A 19,814-nucleotide genomic window follows, 5' to 3' on the forward strand; every position below is an offset into this window, starting at 1 on the left:
CAATTTTCTTCTTCTTCACATTTGAAGGACTAGCATAGTCCTTCAACTGCAACAACATATATGAAGATTCGGTAAAGTCATCATCTTTAACAGTAAATTTGGAGTCAAAATTGACCTCTTTACCAGCTAATTTAAACTTGCCTTTACTACCCATTTTCTTTTTCATGCCCATACAACGCAAGAATCACCAAAAAATTTATGAAGCAAAGAGAAGAAAATTTATGAAACAAAGAGAAGAAAATTTGGGAACAGTTCTGGGTCAAATGGCTATTTAGGGGTATTAAATTGAACCGACTGGATAGCCATGTCCAACTTTTAAAAGAATTAGTCATTTCTTTTCAAAATAATCCGCCCACGTGCTTTCCATTTACAAGGCATCCTTCCGTGGGCCGGTAATTTGATCCGAAATAATCTGTGTTGCACAGCCCATATTTGACTTTACCGCGAGCCTCCCTCCTGCAACCTGCCTGACCAGGTCACTCAACGTTCATTTTCATTTCCGATCACATCGCTGCCTATGACAATGATACTCCGACACAGTTCTAAAATCGCTGCCCTTTTTCAACTGACCTGCCAGCGGCGAACCGCGTTGATTCCACTTTTGTTGAGGCTTGGAAGAAAGTAATACCCAACACGGAACCACCTATGACTGACTCCCTCTGCCTTCATGAACCCTAGGCCTGCAATTCCCTCATCGATCCCTTCCAAGCTCAGTGTCAACTTTTTCCTTCCTTATTCTTCTCAACTCTCCGCTAAAGAGGTATGTACGTACAAACAAACTTCTATTCTTTCTTTTAACATTTCTAAATTTCCTACTTATTATTCTATCACGTGTTTCTTATAATCGAAGTCTGCAAATGTGTTTTGGAGAAGTCTGATTTGGTTTCCCCTATCTTAGGATCAGTTCCACCAATTAATCGATACATCAATTGCGCCTCCTTTCCGAATTTCATAACCCAGTCTTTTTTTTGTTTTTTTTTGGATAACCGTGGTGTCCGGCCAGCTTGCGCACACTCGACTAATTCCACGGTGTACGTGTCACCTTCCACCAGCAACAGGTACCAGATAACTCTATCCTCCAAGGCTAGGATAGATGGAAAGAAATCACCTAGTGTTTTTGTTTCTGCTGGGATTTAAACTGATACCTCATGATTTTCACTCACTTCATTGACCACGAGGCCACACTCTTGGGTCCAGTTATATGAATCCTCTATATCAATTTCACCCAATTTAGGTCCATTTTATTTAGATGATTCATATAGGGTGTGTTTAGTATGAAGGTAAATAGTTTCCATTGAAAATGTTTCTTGGAAAACAAATCGGTTTCTTACTTATTTTCTAGTGTTTGATAAGTAAGCGAAAAAATTATTATTGCAAGAGCATTTCTATGTTATCTAGCAAAAATTATACAATAAACACAGAATATCATTCATAGAACTTTTTTTTTTCCTACATCCGTTAAGGAAGTCATTTTCCTCATTATCAAGAAACTTATTTTCCTAGCGAAAATGTTTTCCAAAAGTTTTGGCCAACGAAACATGGGAAAATAAGAAAATATTTTTCGGAAAATGTTTTCCTCCATACCAAACACACCCATAGTGAGGCTATATTTATCCAACATTCAACAATCATCCTATATCTGGCGGTCATCATGGTACTGTTTGCATTTTGCCTCCACTTTTTCCCAAGGATATATGGATCAATGCTTCATGTTTCTCTGGATTGGTTGGAAGTTCACATCTTTCACTTTTCCTATATCTATCCTCTCTCTGATTGCTTTCTCTATTTTGACTTTTTTGATATATGGGGTCATTTTCCTTTGAAGACATCTTTGGAAATTGTTTGTTTTTGAGATTTGTTTCTTTCAAACTGATTGTTGACAATTAACAAGCTGAGTGAGGCAGAGAAAATGAAAATTTGTTGGATTACAAATACATGCGACCTTTGATATATTAATGATCTTTGAGCGTGTTATAGACAATTTTCTATAGTTCCAACTTTTTCATGCTAATGACAGAGTTGAATTGTTTGGTGGTTGCTATTTTCAAAAAATAAAATGCAATCTGTAAAGAAATGGTTACTTTTCCTATTTCGGTTTGGTGGTGGCTTAGTTTTAAGTCTCACAACCAACTGTAAACAGTCATTACTTTTGCTGATGTTGTTTGGATTGCAATAAATCCTTGAGTACAGTAACAAGTCTTGCACTCTAGTTCCGTTGCACGAACAATGGGACAATATCAAGTTCACATTTCGTTAACTGACAATGACATGGAAATAAAAGCTGGAAAATTACTACATTGGAGAATTGTATGAGTCAAGTAGATTATAAATGTTTAGGTGTTAAGCCCCGTGAATTGAAGGGAAGTATATTAAGGCCCGTTAGTCAAGTGATTGATGCGAAGACTTATGTCTTGTTTTTTCCCTGTTCTTGCTGACTTGCTGACTGACTTATTTGTAAGCAACATGCCCCCTCCTCCATTGCTATAACCATACATTGTTCAACAATAACTTTCTGTGCGTATTGACAACAAAATTATTAAGTGCACGAAATTTTGTTTCTGCTTTGCAATCTTCAGTTTGCTGCGTCTTTAAATGTCTAATGATGCTTGTCCTCTACCATCAATATTATGTGCATTCAACTTGTCAAGTACAGGTAATGTGTATTATTTAAAAAAAAGGCATTACCTCAACAATCAATTGGAATCATGAGGCTAAAGTAATGAATTTTCTTTTGGTAGGCAAGCTACCCTTCCTTTTTCTATCTTAGTATGTGTCCTTTTTCAATTAATCCATTTTCTGAGCATCTGGAGTTTAAGAATTTTGAATGAATATCTAAGGACCCTCTTGAGACATGTTAAGATAATAGCAGTTGAAAATAATCACAGGCGGATCTAGAATTTAAATTTTGTGGGTTCCTTGAGCAAAGTAAAAATCAAATGTAGTGGGTGATGGGGCTCTACCCACAACCAAGAGCCCTACAAAGCTTTAGCAAGCTCCTTCTTTACCACTAGACTAATAACACGCTTCATTTATGGGTTCCCAACTTATAATTCTTATATATTTATTGGATTTTTCAATATAAATACAAGAACCGCATGAAAGTTAGTGGTTCTGAGAACCCCCACCTACTACTCTAAATCCGCCCCTGATTGAAATATGTGAAAGTGTGGTCGTCCAGAGTGGACATTATAGCAAATCCAAAAGTGGCATAAGTTAAAACTTAATTTGTATCATGGCTTTGGAAAGATGGAATTTTTGTTATTCTGGTAGATGGCTAAAGTGACTTGGACATCCTAATATGGAAAATGGGTCTGGTAAATCGTGACCAAAGAGGTAGCAGCTGTTAGATAAATTAATATTTTAGAGATCAATTGGGTCAAGGAAATCTCTTACTGATAAGTAATCAAATTTAAGCTTTCTTATATCTTAAAATTTTCAAAATAGTAGCGCTGCGCCCCCGTCTCATTTTAGGGGCTGAATAGATTTGGTGGTTGTGTATTGACAAGGAAAAATGACTGATAATTTGCACTTTCACTTTAATACAATTTGGTTGCCTGTTGATTCTATGAGTATTTGGCTTAGGTACCTTATTAAACAAAAGTCTTTCGCATTCCAGTGAAGAAGTTGTACTTGCAACATTGGCCCTCCAAAAGGAATATATGATGGCATATTATTTTATTTGCTTATGCTACAAAGAAATAGTGCAACAATTTTTTTTGTTTATTTGTGGGATGTTTGTTTGGCAGTTAAAGTCAAAAGTGGATTCAGGATTTGAACTTTATAAATTTCGGATGTCACTGAATGCAATGACTATTTGACCAAAGCTACTGGGTGTAGTCTTCTACTGCTTCCCCCCACCCCCAACCCCACCACCACCCCCACCACCACACCCCACCCCCCACCACACCACCACCCCCACCACCACACACACACACAAAGAAAACCTCTTCAAGCTGCTTAAAGTGTAGGGGAAGATAAATTGAAAGCTTTCCTATAGCTTTTCTGAGCTGTGTATAAGACTTATCAGTAGTCTATCAGCTTGGGTGTTCACTGCTGTCCGGAAGTTTCTAAAGTCTATTTTTAATTGAGAATGGTTTTAGTTGTTTTGAGAAATAGTTCACATTCTCAGTATCTAACTGTTGTGTGTGTTATGTTTTGGATTAGCGACTGGAATAGTTGCCTGAATCAAACTAAAACTTTGTTTTAGTTTCAATCCTGTGGCGGGATGTCATATACTCATATTTGGTGTCATGTCATGCGAGAAGACTCGTCTATATGAAGACTGTGTATGGGTTACATCATCGAAAAATTCGAAGTCCAAGATGCTTATTCCTTCTTTTCAATCATATTGCAGGTTGATATGGTTATCATCCCCACAACTACAGGACAAATGGGTGTTTTGCCTGGGCATGTTGCTACAATTGTGGAACTGAAGCCCGGTGTCCTATCAGTTCATGAAGGCAACGATGTGACCAAGTACTTTGTGAGTAGTGGGTTTGCATTTGCTCACGCAAATTCTTTAGCAGATATAATTGCTGTTGAAGCTGTGCCACTTTATCAAATCGATCCCAATTTAGTTCAAAAGGGCCTCACAGAGTTCACACAGAAGCTAAGCACTGCATCAACTGATGGAGAGAAAGCTGAGGGCCAGATTGGAGTTGATGTACACCAGTTCCCTTAATGCTGCTCTGACCGGTTAAAATACAGTCTCCGTCCCAGATCAATTTTCTCTTCCTTCTGTATCTGTTGAAAGCTGCAAACCCTTTAGGACAGGCTGATTTTCAACGGATTTATCCCCGTGTATGTATGGTGTTACCTGTTTTTAGTCCTGCGTCACTTGAATAAATGCAAGGACAAACTTTCCTAACGTATACGTGGTTAGATGCCATATCATCTGTACCTCTGAACTGCTGTGATGAGAATTATATTGTTTCAAAGAAAATTTCCAGTTGTAGCTGAATTTTCATTCTGTCTAATAACGTCACAATGCAGGGTTGTCCTTCCCAGGTCTTGAGCTCCATTCTTCCAATTGTTGTTACATTGTTTTATGTTGCCTAAAGCTGTCTTCTAGCACCGATATTTACATCCCCGAGCCCCTAAAGATGAATTTACAAACCAAAGGGGGAAGAAATGCATTAATAAGCATTCAATAAAGGATGAAAAACTGGTACATCGTCAAATGAAAAAGGCCTGCCTTCATCCTAAGAGATTTCTACTTAACAAAAAAACCTCTTTCCAAGTCACCATACTGAGGCTCCAATCACTAAGCAATTATAAGGAATCAAAATCGGATGAATTCAACTATACATGTGCTTCTAACGTCGTAGTTCCACTTCTAACATCTTAACCTCAGGTTTATCTTGCTATTACATTCCTTACATTTCTAGAACTTTAAGAATAGAATTACTACTTAACCATCTTTCTTCTGCGTACAAAATTTGACTTGATACAATTTGCAAAACTGATAACGTGAAGAGGGGCTAACACAAATTATTCCGCCTCAGAATCCGTAGTTTCCACATACATCTCTCTAACTTCATTACTGGCTTGATACTCTTCCTCCTCTCTCTTCTTCCTTTCTTCTTCTTTTTCCCGCTCAGCAGCTTGAGCTTTAGCTGCTTCAAGCCTAGAACTCACTACCTCCCATGATACAAGCTTCTCCATAAAGATTGTTATGTAGTCCGGGCGCCGATTCTAGAGGAAAAGAGATGACAATGCAACCGTTAGACCCACCCAATCTTTTCTATAGAAAAACCAAGGATATAGTTAAGCAATTTTATAAGCTACGCTTACCCGAAAGTCAAGATAGTAAGCATGCTGCAATTTCAAATAAAAGATTTAGAAAATTAGATGTGGTATCAATAACCATTACAATCACCAAAAAGCAAAAAGACAAGGACCAAAATTATCAAATATATGGACAAAAAAGCATGTTCTGCTTACCTCCCAAACATCTATAGTGAGGAGTGGCTGCTTCCAATAAGACACAATTGTGAGATTCACCTAATGATTTTAACTACCATGATAGAATTTGAAAACAGCCACCAAAGCAATAGAGAAGAATGTAGTTCTACTCACCGCGTAATCCCAAACGAGGGGGTTTACAGCATTAGGTGTTTTCACAACTACAAGCTTTTTGTCCTCATCGGAAGGATGAGGATTTGATGCGTTTCCTACATCAAGTCTATTTGCTTTGTCTACAAAGTGAGTAGAAGAAGCATTAAGATTATATAGTCAGGGTTACAGGAACAAGAAGGAATGCAGATAAAAGGTAAAGAATTTCTCACATGCAAGCCAAGCCCACCCAGAACCAAATTGTGTTGCAGCAGCTGCCTTAAATTCTTTAACAAATGCTTCAAAGGAGCCGAAGTCTCTGTTGATTAATTTTAATAGTTCACCAGATGGCTCTCCTCCTCCACCAGGCTTCATAGACTCCCAGAAGAATTGATGATTCCAAACCTGTACAGAGAAAGAGGGGATGTAAAAGAGGCGGAATTAGATGGATAAATAACAACCAAAACACATGAAACTATCAAGCCATTGGACTTCTCTTATGATATTTCTCTTCTTCTTTATCCATAGGACTACTATGTTATTCTCGACACCAAACTGTGATCGTATACAAAGATGTGTTATCTTCCTTCTACGGGTACTAGAATCTGTATTAATACAACAACTTCATAACAAGTTCACGTATGAACAAGAACAGTTTTGAAGTTCTTTTAACACCTTCTACACAAGATTATTACTAATCTATCCAAAAAGTGTATTAGATATCAGAAAATAGATGAAACAAAAATTTTAGACCAAGTCCCCCGAGTTCACGGAGTGTCCTTAAGGAATAATTCCCCTCACTGTACCCGAGGTTATGGAATTTTTCTCCCACGATAAAATGGTCTTCAATCCAATTATAGCGATACCTCAAATAATTGAATTCCACGAATGCACTCAACGGTTTGAATGATCACACAGAATATTTTGAAGAGAAGAAAAGTTTTTTTATTCTGAAAAATTTCGTACCTAAACCTGTAAATGAAAACAGGTTTATATAGCCATAACATGCCTCTTCTGAAAAGAGGCAATGGTTCACTTCAAAGGTTGCACCTTTTTCTGGAAAATTATGTCTGTTTGTCCAAGGAATATGTCTGTTCCGAACAGGCATATCATTTCTTGAAGCAGTGTGTCATTTCGCTGAAGGATTGCATCCTTCAGAAGCACCAGTTCGAAACAGTGCATCCTTCTGAAGCATCTTTGCAGTTCGAAACAGCTTTTGCATGCATGTTTCGAAACACTACTGAAGTGCATATAAATGGAGTATTAAACACAGAAAATATTTACTGCGTTATTCATTTTTCCCTTTGGTATTTTTCGAAATTCAAATAAATTTTGTCCAAAAAGATAGATCTCATCGATCGATCATTTGACAAATCCAAATCCAAATCTGAAGCCGAAGCCGAGCCAAACCGAGCGAGTGACGACGGCGGCGCGAGGCATCTCTTATTTCTTGCCTCACTTAGCATGTGGAGTAAGTGTTTTCTATTAAAAACACTCCATAGTTCCCTTCTCCCACCAATGTGGGAGAATTAGTGAACTTTCCAATTTGGGAGTACACCTTCTAAATTGGTGTCTCCTTCCTTCCACCATTTTTCTCTCCATTTTCCATTCACACCTTTTTCATACATATTGAACCCAACAATCCCCCACATGAATGGGGAATGGCTATTTTTCGTAAAACTTTACGAACAATTATGTGATCATCAAGCAAAGACTAACTGATCTAGATAAATGGGTTTCCCTTTGAACTTTCCGTAGTGGACATGCATCGGATGCACTCGGTCAATCGATAGATTTGATATCTTTGAACCATCGAGCTTTAATGTACACCTAGACAACACATGTCACACAACCAGCCTTTTACCGTTTATGGTTCTCACGGTTTTGTTCTTTTCAGCCATGAACACGTCCCGGTTTCATGAGAGCTTAGAAAATAGGCCTTTACTAACATTCTCCTTAAAGCGGCTTCCGCCCTCACATAGGTGATTTCTAAACGTTCAATCCTATAGATTAAACTATTTGGTCAAATCTGTCAAATTTAGATAATCATTAAAAAACTTTTAACCTTAAGTCTTATCCTTATTTACTAAACATTGTCTACATCATGAGAATGGGTTGGGTAATTGACAATGTTGAACCTGTCAGACACAACTTTGTTTGATCTCCTTGAACCTAGCTCTTGGGATCTCCAGTCTGCTAGATAGAGTTACCGCCATGCTGACTTGTCCTAGGCCTTAAACCCATTCCCTTGGATGTCCTTTCTACTCCTTCTCTAGATAGGCCTTTTGTAAGTGGATCCGACACATTATCCTTTGACTTTACATAGTCAACAGTAATAATTCCACTAGAGAGAAGTTCCCTAACAGTATTATGTCTCCGTCGTATGTGACGAGATTTACCGTTGTACATCATGTTCCCTGCCCTACCTATTGTCGCTTGGCTATCACAGTGTATACATACTGGTGTCACTGGTTTGGGCCAATACGAAATATCTTCTAAGAAATTCCGGAGCCATTCTGCTTCTTCACCGGCTTTATCCAATGCGATAAATTCAGATTCCATTGTAGAGCGAGCAATACAAGTCTGTTTGGATGATTTCCATGAGACTGATCCTCCACCGATAGTAAATACATATCCACTTGTGGATTTTATTTTGTTCGATCCGATGATCTAATTTGCATCACTATATCCTTCAAGTACCGCAGGATATTTATTATAATGCAAGGCATAATCTTGAGTGTATTTAAGATACCCCAAAACTCTTTTCATTGCCATCCAATGAGTTTTGTTAAGATTACTGGTGTACCGACTCAATTCACTGATAGCGCATGCTATGTCTGGTCGTGTACAGTTCATTATATACATTAAACATCCCAATACTCTTGCGTACTCCAATTGTGAGTCACTTTCACCTTCATTCTTTCGAAGTGCAAAGCTCACATCCAATGGAGTATTGGCAATACCGAATTCCATATACTTGAACTTGTCAAGTACATTTTTGATATAATGAGACTGTGACAATGCCAACCCTTGTGGAGTTCGATGGATTCTTATACCTAAGATCACATCTGCAACTCCAAGGTCTTTCATATTAAACTTGCTCTCAAGCATTCGTTTTGTTGCATTTATGTCAGAAATGTCTCTACTGATGATCAACATATCATCCACATATAAACAAACAATGACTTGATTATTTGGAGTATCTTTAATATAAACACATTTATCACATTCATTTATTTTGAATCCGTTTGCCAACATGGTTTGGTCAAACTTCGCATGCCATTATTTTGGTGCTTGCTTTAGTCCATACAATGACTTAATAAGTTTACACACCTTGTTTTCCTTTCCTAGAACCACAAAACCCTCAGGCTGTTCCATGTATATTTCTTCCTCCAATTCTCCATTTAGGAAAGTGATTTTCACATCCATTTGATGGATTTCAAGACCATATACCGCAGCCAAGGCAATTAACATTTGAATCGATGTTATCCTTGTTACTGGCGAGTATGTATCGAAGTAATCAAGGCCTTCTTTTTGTTTGAAGCCTTTTACTACAAGTCTTGCCTTGTATTTGTGAATAGTACCATCCGCTTTCATTTTCCTTTTGAAGATCCATTTAGAACCTAAAAGTTTATTTCCGGGAGGAAGATCAACCAATTCCCATGTATGGTTGCTTAAGATTGAATCAATCTCACTATTGACTGCCTCTTTCCAAAAGGATGAGTCCGAAGATGTCATCGCTTCCTTAAATATTTGAGGCTCATTTTCTAAGAGAAATGTTACAAAATCTGATCCAAACGAAGTAGACGTTCTTTAACGTGTACTACGTCTTGGATTTTCTTCATTATGTACATCCTCACTTGGTTCATCTCGAGGTCGTTTAGACCCCCCACGAGACTGTTCATGTCTAGTTTTATACTCAGCATTGTCTGGTTCAATTACCGTATTTTCATTAATATTCGGATGTTCGGATTTATGAACCAAAAATCGGCATGCTTTACAACTTTTAGCATATCCTATGAACACGCAGTCCATTGTCTTAGGTCCCATCTTAACCCTTTTAGGCATAGGAATTTAGACCTTTGCTAGACACCCCCACACTTTGAAATATTTCAAGTTGAGCTTCCTTCCTTTCCATTTTTCATAAGAAATTGATTGTGTCTTACTATGGGAAACTCTGTTGAGTATACGATTGGCTGTAAGGCTAGCCTCCCCCCATAAGTTTTGCGATAAACCGGAACTTATAAGCAAGGCATTCATCATATCCTTTAAAGTTCGGTTTTTCCTTTCCGCAATTCCGTTAGATTGAGGTGAATACGGAGCGGTAGTTTGATAGACAATTCCATTCGCTAGACATATTTCGACGAAAGGAGATTCATATTCTCCACCCCTATCACTTCTTATCATTCTTATCTTTTTATCTAACTGATTTTCAACTTCATTTTTATATTGCCAAAACGCATCTATTGCTTCATCCTTACTATTTAGCAAATAGACATAACAATATCTAGTGCAATCCTCAATAAAAGTTATGAAATACTTTTTCCCACCACGTGATGGTGTTGACTTCATATCATAAATGTCAGTGTGTACTAAGTTTAAAGGACTGGAATTCCTTTCAACGAACTTATAAGGATGTTTTGCATACTTTGATTCCACACAAGTTTGATACTTTGATTTATTGCACTCAAAGTTCGGCAAAACTTCTAAGTTAATCAGTTTTCGTAACGTTTTGTAATTAACATGGCCTAAACGTTCAAGCCATAAATCATAAGACTCAAGCAAATAAGAACAACTTGAACTTTTATTTATTTCAACATTCATTACATTCATTTTATAAAGGCCCTCGGTGAGATAACCTTTTCCTACATATATTTCTCCTTCGCTAATCACAATTTTTCCAAAAACGATTACACATTTGAATCCGTTCTTGTCTAGAAGTGAAACAGAAATTAAATTCTTACGTAACTCCGGAACATACAAGACATTGTTAAGTGTCAAGACCTTTCCTGAAGTCATTTTCAAGCATATTTTTCCTGTTCCTTCTACCTTAGCAGTAGCGGAGTTAACTATGTAGATCTTTTCTTCTACTTGAGCCGGAGCGAATGACGAAAACAACTCTTTGCTGGCACATACATAGCGGGTGGCACTAGAATCCATCCACCATTCGCGAGGATTCCCCACCAAGTTGTATTCTGAGAACATAACACACAAATCATCGCATTCTTTGATGGATTCAATCATATTTGCTTGATCCTTTTTCTTGCCTTTCTTCGGGGCACGAAAATCCATGGACTTATGGCCAATCTTGCCACAATTGAAGCATTTTCCCTTGAATTTCTTCTTGAGTTGATTGTTTCCTTGTTCAACTTTCTTCCTTTTCTTAGAATTGTTTTGATCATCTTCCACAATATGTGCTCCATTAATTGCAGAATTTCCTTTTGACCTTCTTTCGGCAACTTTATTATCCTCTTCAATACGCAGTCGGACAATAAAATCTTCAACAGTCATCTCCTTGCGTTTATGTTTCAAGTAGTTTTTGAAGTCTTTCCACATTGGTGGTAGCTTCTCAATTATCGCTGCTACTTAGAAAGCATCATTCACAATCAAACCTACAAAACAGTTTATGTGAGTATTAAAAACTTTTTCAAGTTGTTCCACTAAGGTATTTTTCAAAGATATACCTTCTGCTAGGAGATCGTGGATGATTACTTGCAATTCTTGCACTTGAGAGACAACCGATTAGCTATCTATCATTTTAAAGTCCAGGAACTTTGCAACAAAGAATTTCTTAGTTCTCGCATCCTCTGTCTTGTATTTTCATTCTAGTGCCCCCCATAATTCCACCGATGTCTTAGTTCCACTGTAAACACTGTAGAGGTCGTCTTGGAGACCACTCAATATATAATTCTTGCAAAGGAAGTCCGAGTGCTTCCAAGCTTCTACAATCATAAAATGCTCTTTGTCCAAGGTTCCCTCGGGCACCTCAGGAGCATTCTCACTAGTGAACTTTTGAAGGCATAGTGTTGTGAGGTAGAAGAATATATTCTGCTGTCATCGCTTAAAGTCAATGCCCGCAAATTTTCTGGGCTTCTCCGTAGGTTTCATAGGTTGCGGAGCATTTGCTCGACTTGTTGAGGCAATACTAGTTGCCCCCACAGTCATCGCTGCATCTTGCATTTGACTTTCCTTAGTCATTTTTCCTGTCACCACAAGACAATAATATTTAATATTTTCAGAATACTACTTATAAAGTTAAGCAATTTAAAAATTTTCTTCTTGTTTCTAGTTAACAATGAAGTTTTTATGACTTCCAATTGTCAACCGAGTGAATTTTAAACTTGTGATGAAGATTTTATGTCTTCTAATCACTAGTTAAATTCAAACGGAGTAGAAAGCGTAAAGCTTTAATCTCCAAAAACAAGTAATACAGATTTTGAAATTATTCCTTAAGATTGTTATCTTCCCTCTACGGGTACTAGAATCTGTATTAATACAACAACTTCACAACAAGTTCACGTATGAACAAGAACAGTTTTGAAGTTCTTTAACACCTTCTACACAAGATTATTACTAATCTATCCAAGAAGTGTATTAGATATCAGAAAATAGATGAAACAAAAATTTTAGACCAAGTCCCCCGAGTTCACGGAGTGTCCTTAAGGAATAATTCCCCTCACTGTACCTAAGGTTATGGAATTTTTCTCCCAGGATAAAATGACCTTCAATCCAATTATAGCGGTACCTCAAATAATTGAATTCCACGAACGCACTCAACGGTTTGAATGATCACACAGAATATGTTGAAGAGAAAAAGAGTTTTTTTATTCTGAAAAATTTCGTACCTAAACCTGTGAATGAAAACAGGTTTACATAGCCATAATCTGTCTCTTCTGAAAAGAGGCAATGATAATTTTGTCCAAAAAGATAAATCCCATCAATCGATCATTTTCCAAATCCAAATCCAAATCCAAAGCCGAGCGAGCAACGACGACGGCGCGAGGCATCTCTTATTTTTTGCCTCACTTAGCATGTGGAGTAAGTGCTTTCTATTAAAAACACTCCATAGTTCCCTTCTCCCACCAATGTGGGAGAATTAATAAACTTTCCAATTTGGGAGTACATCTTCTAAATTGGTCTCCTTCCTTCCACCATTTTTTCTCCATTTTTCATTCACTGGCGGATGTAGAGTAGAAGGTGTGGGTTCCCGGAAACCCACACCCGCTACCGTAATGCTTAAAATTACATAGAAAAATCGTCAAAAGTTATAAATATTAATAGATGGGAACCCATAACTAAACCAAGGGATAGCATAGTGGCAGGAAAGGAGCCTTGGGAAACCACAAGTTTAAAATTCTGGATCCGCCTCTGTTTCCATTCACACCTTTTTCATACATATTGAACCCAACAAGATGTACTACAAATAACATTACAACCATAACGTTAATTGGAATGCACTTGGATCAATTGTAAAACAAATATGTGTAGTCTTGTTGAAGAATCTCATTTCATGACCATCCCAAACAGATTGAGAAGCTGAATGATAAACGACTAGGTTGTATTCCAGTTTTTTTTTTTTTTGCCTGACCTGTGCAGCGTTGTTGAATGGTGGAAGGAGATTGCCTTTGTTATATGTTGTAAGTATTATGTCCTCTAGGGTGAATTCGTCCAGCTGAGTTCCGACAATTTGCTTGTTTAAGTTGTCGACATAGGTCCTGTGATGCTTCCTCCAGTGGTATTCGAATGTAGTACGGCTCATATGTGGCTCCAGAGCATTCTGACATCATGATATATCCATATGTCAAATGTCAAAGAAGATCCGATTCTGAAAAGAAGAAATGTTTGAAAGTTGGAAGAATAAATACCATGGGATAAGGTAGAGGATTCAACTCAAATTTAGCTGTAACTTTAGCTTTTCTCACCAACGGTTTCTGCAACCAAAAGTCTCTTGAGCATTTCGTCGAAAATAATGTATACTTATTTAAGTTGATATTCAAAATTCAAAACTCAAGAAATACCTTGTGGGTTCTCCAATTTAGGCTTCGATATGATGACTCGTGAAATCCTATATTTGCCAATACAAATTAGCGTAAAAAGAAGAGAAAAGACGGAGATGTAAAGGGAAAAAGCGGAACCTGGAATAGGAAGAAATGCACAAGCTGTGGCGGCGGCCATCATTAGTCTTCAATAGTGAATGTGCTGATTTTGGCTGCTTTACTTTTGTGCAAAACAGATTTTAGTTAGCTTCCCAACAATTTACTTATGGGGATAACTCTCTCTTATGCTTTCGAGGTTACGGAGGCTAACAAGCTTCCAATAACTGACACTCCACCTTAAATGTTTCAAAATTCTTCTATTTTTCAAATCATACACAAAAGTTTAGATTACACCTAGAATTATTATTGTATTTTATTACGTTCCTAAACTATAAAAAAGTAAAATTATTTTCATTTCAAAACATAAGAGAAATTATAAAAAAGTAAAATTATTTTCATCTCAAAACATAAGAATCAGTCACATGATAGAAAGTGATTTATATTCACGCCACATCATCGTCATATCATTACATTATGTCAATTTTTTTTAAAAAATCCACATTACCAATTGCTTCTTCTCCATCAAAATCACCATTAAAACATCATCATCATCAAATTCAAATCTTCACCACAATAATTTTAAGAATCCACCATAAATTTCATTGTCGGAATCACAATACAACCATTAGTATCAAAAAAATCACAAACAACCATCATAAAATTCAAAAAAATAATGGTAATTTTTATTGTGATATTATGATTTCGATGGTAATTTTAGTAATGGATGTTGAATTTTATGGTGGTTGTTTGTGATTTTTGTGATACTAATGGTTGTATTGTGATTCCAATAATGAAAGTTACGATACAACAACAACAACAACAAACCCAGTGTATTCCCACCTAGTGGGGTCTGGGGAGGGTAAGATGTACGCAGTCCATACCTCTACCTCTAAAGAAGTAGAAAGGCTGTTTCCGATAGACCCCCGGCTCAAGTCACGAGATACCACACAAACTCATAGTACAGAACTAGATTACATAACATAAATACGGCACCCATAAGTATTAGAAAACAGAGGAAAGCACACAGATTCGTAATAAAACATGGAACACGGAATCATAACAAGAATAAAACCCCCACCAAGTAATTCCCTACATTAGCGACCCAAACCGGCCCTAGTCTTCTGCCCTAATTCACGTCCTCCAGACCTTCCTATCTAGGGTCATGTCCTCGGTGAGCTGTAACTGCTCCATGTCCGGCCTAATCACCTCACCCCAATACTTCTTCGGCCTACCCCTACCCCGCCTAAAACCATCCAACGCTAGCCTCTCACACCTACGAACCGGGGCATCCATGCCCCTCCTCTTCATGTGTCCGAACCATCTCAATCGGGCTTCCCGCATCTTGCACTCCACTGGAGTCACACCAACCTTCTCCCGGATAGTCTCATTCCGAACTCTATCCCCTCTAGTCAACCCACACATCCAGCGCAACATCCGCATTTCTGCCACCTTCATTATTTGGATATGGGAGTTCTTAACTGGCCAACACTCCGCTCCATACAACATGGCCGGACGGACTACCACCCTGTAGAATTTGCCTTTCAGCTTGGGCGGCACCTTCTTATCACACAACACCCCCGACGCGAGCTTCCACTTCATCCATCCCGCCCCAATACGGTGCGAGACATCCTCGTCAATCTCACCGTTACTCTGGATCACGGACCCGAGATACTTGAAACTATCCCTCTTTTTTACTTTAAAAAAATAAGAAAGCATGAGAAGTCCATCATGTATAAGAAATCGAACTCTTTGGTCTCAACGTAACCTTTCTTCAATCAAAAACCAGAAGTTAAACATAATTATCATTGGATTTTGGTAGTTATAATTCCATAGAGGAAAACAATTAACCATTTGGGATACCGCAATATACGATTTTCTGCAACTGTGTAATATAATTGCATCCATGATTCAATGGCTTTATCTGAAGGCTTTTTTCACAATAGCATAAAAGAGCAGAAAATCAATGGACCAAACAACCAAAAGAGGCACTAGCTGGCACTAGAAACTATTACCCATGATGACTCTTGAGTATTTCTCCCATGCATCCCTTGGGATCATTTAGTCACCGGATCACTTAGTCAAGAAACAAAAGCAAAACGTCTACAAAAAGAAAGAAATTGTTTTGGTTCTTCATCTGATCATGCAACACATTGCCTCTAAGAATTATGTCTTAATTTTGCAGACTAGGTAAGGGATAAGCTTAAAAAATGAACATAGGTTCTCTGCAAAGTCAGCATTAACAACAAAAAGATGGAACTTATTACATTACCAAACCAGCAGTATCAACTACTCGAAAGGAGACTTTGGAATAATAAAGCAACAAAAAATGTCAAAAGTAAAACCAGAAAAAGAAACAGATTAAGCATAGATATTTTCACCTCAACAGCAGCATCAAAGCTTAGAAGCACCGGGATAGGTGAGTTAAGAATTGGAGTGATCACTCCTGCTCTTTCTCGGGCCTTGTGATCTAAAACCTCTAATAATGAAAGTTACGATGAATTCTTAAAATTATTGTGGTGAACATTTGAGTTTGATGATGATGATGTCAATGACGGTGTTTTAATGGTGATTTTGGTGAAGAGGAAGCAATTGAATAAGTTGGGACCCACATATTAAAATGAGTAAATAAAAAAAAATAATTTTATTAATATTTTTTCAGTTGAAAAAATAAAATAAAAATTTATTAATATTTTTTCAATTGAAAAAATAATTAATGTAATTGTATATATTAAGAAGAATATTAGTACTTAATGGTATAATGACAAATGAAATAGTGACGGTTGTATTGTGATTCCGATAATGAAATTTATGGTGGATTCCTAAAATTATTGTCGTTAAGATTTGAGCTTGATGATAATGATGTCAATGGTGGTATTTTAATGGTAATTTTGGTGAAGAAGCAGCAATTGAAAAAGGCGGGACCCACATACTAAAATGAATAAATAAAAAAATTTAATTTTATTAATATTTTTCAGCTGAAAAAATAAAAAAAAAATTATTAATATTCTTTTAATTGAAAAAATAATTAATCAAATTGTATATATATTAAAAAGAACATTAGGAGTACTTAATGATATAATGACAAATGAAATAGTAACACGTGAATGGAAGCTGCTATTTTAAGTTTTTTTCCTTCCTCTCATGCACCTTAGGAAGGTGAATACACCTTCTCTACTACGTCATCTTCTGAGGAGGTAATAGTTTACTCTTTTATAATTTAGGTGTGTAATAGGTTACTATGATAGTTTAGGTGTAACCTAAACTTTTCGTGTATAATTTGAGGTAGAAACGATTAATTTTTCTTTCAATTATTACTGCCTATAACTTACCTGATGTTATTCATTGATTAACTTCAATTTTTTTCTGCTACAGTAGAAGCACGGGTGAAGAGGTGATTTCGACATGGTTTAGACTTATACTGAAGGGTAATTTTGTCTATTCATCATTTCTGCAATGTGTCTTCGTATCCAAACTTCAACGGCCAACACATCAATTTTCATCACCCTTACCTTCAGTAGTGTGTTCATTGTTTGGTTCTGCTATATCATTAATTTTTTTGAATGGAAAGCTATGAACTTTACTGAGAATGCAAATATATGGCTTTTCTTAAGCAAATTTTTGTTTTCACATTTAATCTGGGGCTCACAGATTTAGTGGGTTATGCATTGAAGAAACAAATGGTGTTAATTAATGCATATACCGATGATAACTTGAGTTTTCCTGATTGTGGGGTGGTTGGTTGAGCTAAAAAGATTGCATTAATATGAGGTTCTTGTTCTAATGGGGATTTATCTGATCAATCAGAACAAGGTAAACCAAATTTTATATTTTTCTCTATTTTTTCCTTCCTAATCATATAATTATTTGCTTCTATTTTTCTCATATATTATTGATGCAGTGGTATGTACTGCGTACACTTTACTCTTCTCAGACCCTACTTTGTAAAAATATAGGCATGTTATTGTTGTAAAATTGATTGATTTTGAGATTTTGTGAATGTTTTTTATTGTGTCTCTAAAATTATATTGACATTTATACTTTAATTTTCATTCATTTTGTGTGTTTGTGTTTAAAAATATTTGCTTTTCTTATTTCTTCATGTGTTCTTCATGAAATCTGGCCTCAAAAAATTCTTGTTGGGACAAATAGTAATAATAACAAGGGAAGAAGATTAATGTGGATAGTATATTTGATGAAATTTCCCAAAAAACGAAGATAATTCCAGTCATGGAATTGACATGTCTCATCTTTGGATAATTTAGGAGCCAAATCATCACTAATCAAACTTCAAACCTGAATTGCTGATTCATTCAAGGTATTCACATCACTATATAATGTAAAATTATATTTTATTCACTTATTTGTAATAGATGAACGCATTGTCTCATAATGAGGGACAAGGTGATGGGTTTTTAGGTTAGAAAGTTCACCAACTATATCATACAACAAGGAATTAAATGAGGCGATGAGCATCGAGGAAGGGAACGGAGTTGCTGCAGGTACCTTGCCATACTGCTTTACACTTTGCTCCTACATTACATTTTTAATGTCCTTTGTGTCTTCATTTTTGTCTTGGCTTGACCCTACACAATTGATGTGTTGCTTAGTAATGATAAAAGACCACATGTCCTCATCTGAAGTATAGTTTATGGTCAATCTTCCCAGCAAAATTGTATATCATAGCCTCATGTTTGGTAACAAGCATTTCTCAACACTACAGATCCTGAGGTAAATAGACATTACATGAGCATTACTTAAGAATATTTCTTAAGTAGTTGAAACATGTTGCTGCATATAATTTTTAATTGGAAGTTAGAAGTCTCTGTTTTGAATGTAAGAACTAAGATTGAGATGCTGCTGAGATACTGCAGAAGCATAGAAACGATATCTATCTCTTAGGAAATGATCCATGCTGAATCAAGAACTACTCTGATGTACGAAGAAGTAGAACAATTAGTAGATTTTTTAAGATCTATGTAATTATGGAAATAACATGAAACTTTTTGGAGATAGCCAACATATCCTTAATGCTGAAGAATACAACTTTATCTTTATTAAAAAAAATGACCTCCTATTTATGTACATAGGGAGTTACTTCATATTGTTATGTGCAGATGCTAAAGCAAAATAGTTTTCCATCAAGCACTAATATTCTCTAGCAATAATATCTTTTATTCCAGTGCACAGTATGCTTCTTTCCTTTTTGTATTTTTCTTATGATCTATTTAATGAAGCTTCTAAGAGTTTTCTTTAGATAAAATCCATTAAGTCACCATAAAAGTTGTTTCAAATTTGAAAATAGACACTTTAAATTTGTGGGGTCCTATTACCCCCTGAACTAATTCAAATCGAAATTAATACAACCTTCCAAGCTCAATCAGTTCGATTCAGCTCTTCTGTTGAGCAGGAGTTCAGAAACAAGATTCAGGTGTTTGATTCCTGACATATATAAAAAGCACGTCTACCATTTTTTTTAATACTAAAGGTTAAATATGTACTATAGCAATAGCCGTTATCTTCTACATACTCAGTTATTCGTAACTTAGCTTTTATTGAAGAAGCTTACACATCATACAATCGCCTTAATTTTGTATCTATTATGTCGTAACAAAATAAATAAGATGTAACAGAGGGTAAAAATTACAAAGATAAATAGAAATTAAG

The 19,814-nt window shown here is 36.4% G+C and overlaps 1 protein-coding gene and 1 pseudogene across 3 annotated transcripts; one reads left to right on the forward strand and one right to left on the reverse strand.

The window, feature by feature from the left end:
- The first annotated feature begins 546 nt into the window (after positions 1–546).
- LOC107874140 lies at positions 547–4,960 on the forward strand (annotated as a pseudogene).
- A 289-nt stretch (positions 4,961–5,249) lies between these two features.
- Positions 5,250–14,492, reverse strand: LOC107873096 (superoxide dismutase [Fe], chloroplastic). 3 transcript variants are annotated; one of them, XM_016719821.2, is made up of 9 exons: positions 14,190–14,492; positions 14,073–14,119; positions 13,920–13,985; positions 13,643–13,831; positions 6,288–6,459; positions 6,079–6,197; positions 5,944–5,970; positions 5,794–5,817; positions 5,250–5,694 (listed from the first exon to the last, which is right to left on the reverse strand). In XM_016719821.2, the coding sequence occupies exons 1-9, from the start codon at positions 14,230–14,232 to the stop codon at positions 5,491–5,493; spliced, it is 891 nt and encodes a 296-aa protein (XP_016575307.1). In that variant the 5' UTR covers positions 14,233–14,492; the 3' UTR covers positions 5,250–5,490. The 3 variants fall into 3 exon arrangements, with proteins under 3 accessions (XP_016575307.1, XP_047264214.1, XP_016575308.1); XM_047408258.1 differs by having other exon boundaries at positions 5,944–6,003; positions 14,190–14,430; XM_016719822.2 differs by lacking the exon at positions 5,944–5,970 and having other exon boundaries at positions 14,190–14,430.
- Between the last annotated feature and the right edge of the window lie 5,322 nt (positions 14,493–19,814).

The sequence above is a fragment of the Capsicum annuum genome, chromosome 3 (genome assembly GCF_002878395.1).
Source record: "Capsicum annuum cultivar UCD-10X-F1 chromosome 3, UCD10Xv1.1, whole genome shotgun sequence".
In the NCBI taxonomy this organism is placed as follows: Eukaryota; Viridiplantae; Streptophyta; class Magnoliopsida; order Solanales; family Solanaceae; genus Capsicum; species Capsicum annuum.

Bases quoted from the DNA above. Each gene is read 5' to 3' on its own strand.
- LOC107873096 (XM_047408258.1), bottom strand. From the start codon at position 14,232: ATGATGGCCGCCGCCACAGCTTGTGCATTTCTTCCTATTCCAG. The intron at 6,004-6,078 runs GTGAGTAGAACT...TAAAATCATTAG, and splicing joins CCCTCGTTTGGGATTACGCG to GTGAATCTCACAATTGTGTC. The intron at 5,818-5,943 runs GTAAGCAGAACA...TTGAAATTGCAG, and splicing joins TCACTATAGATGTTTGGGAG to CATGCTTACTATCTTGACTT.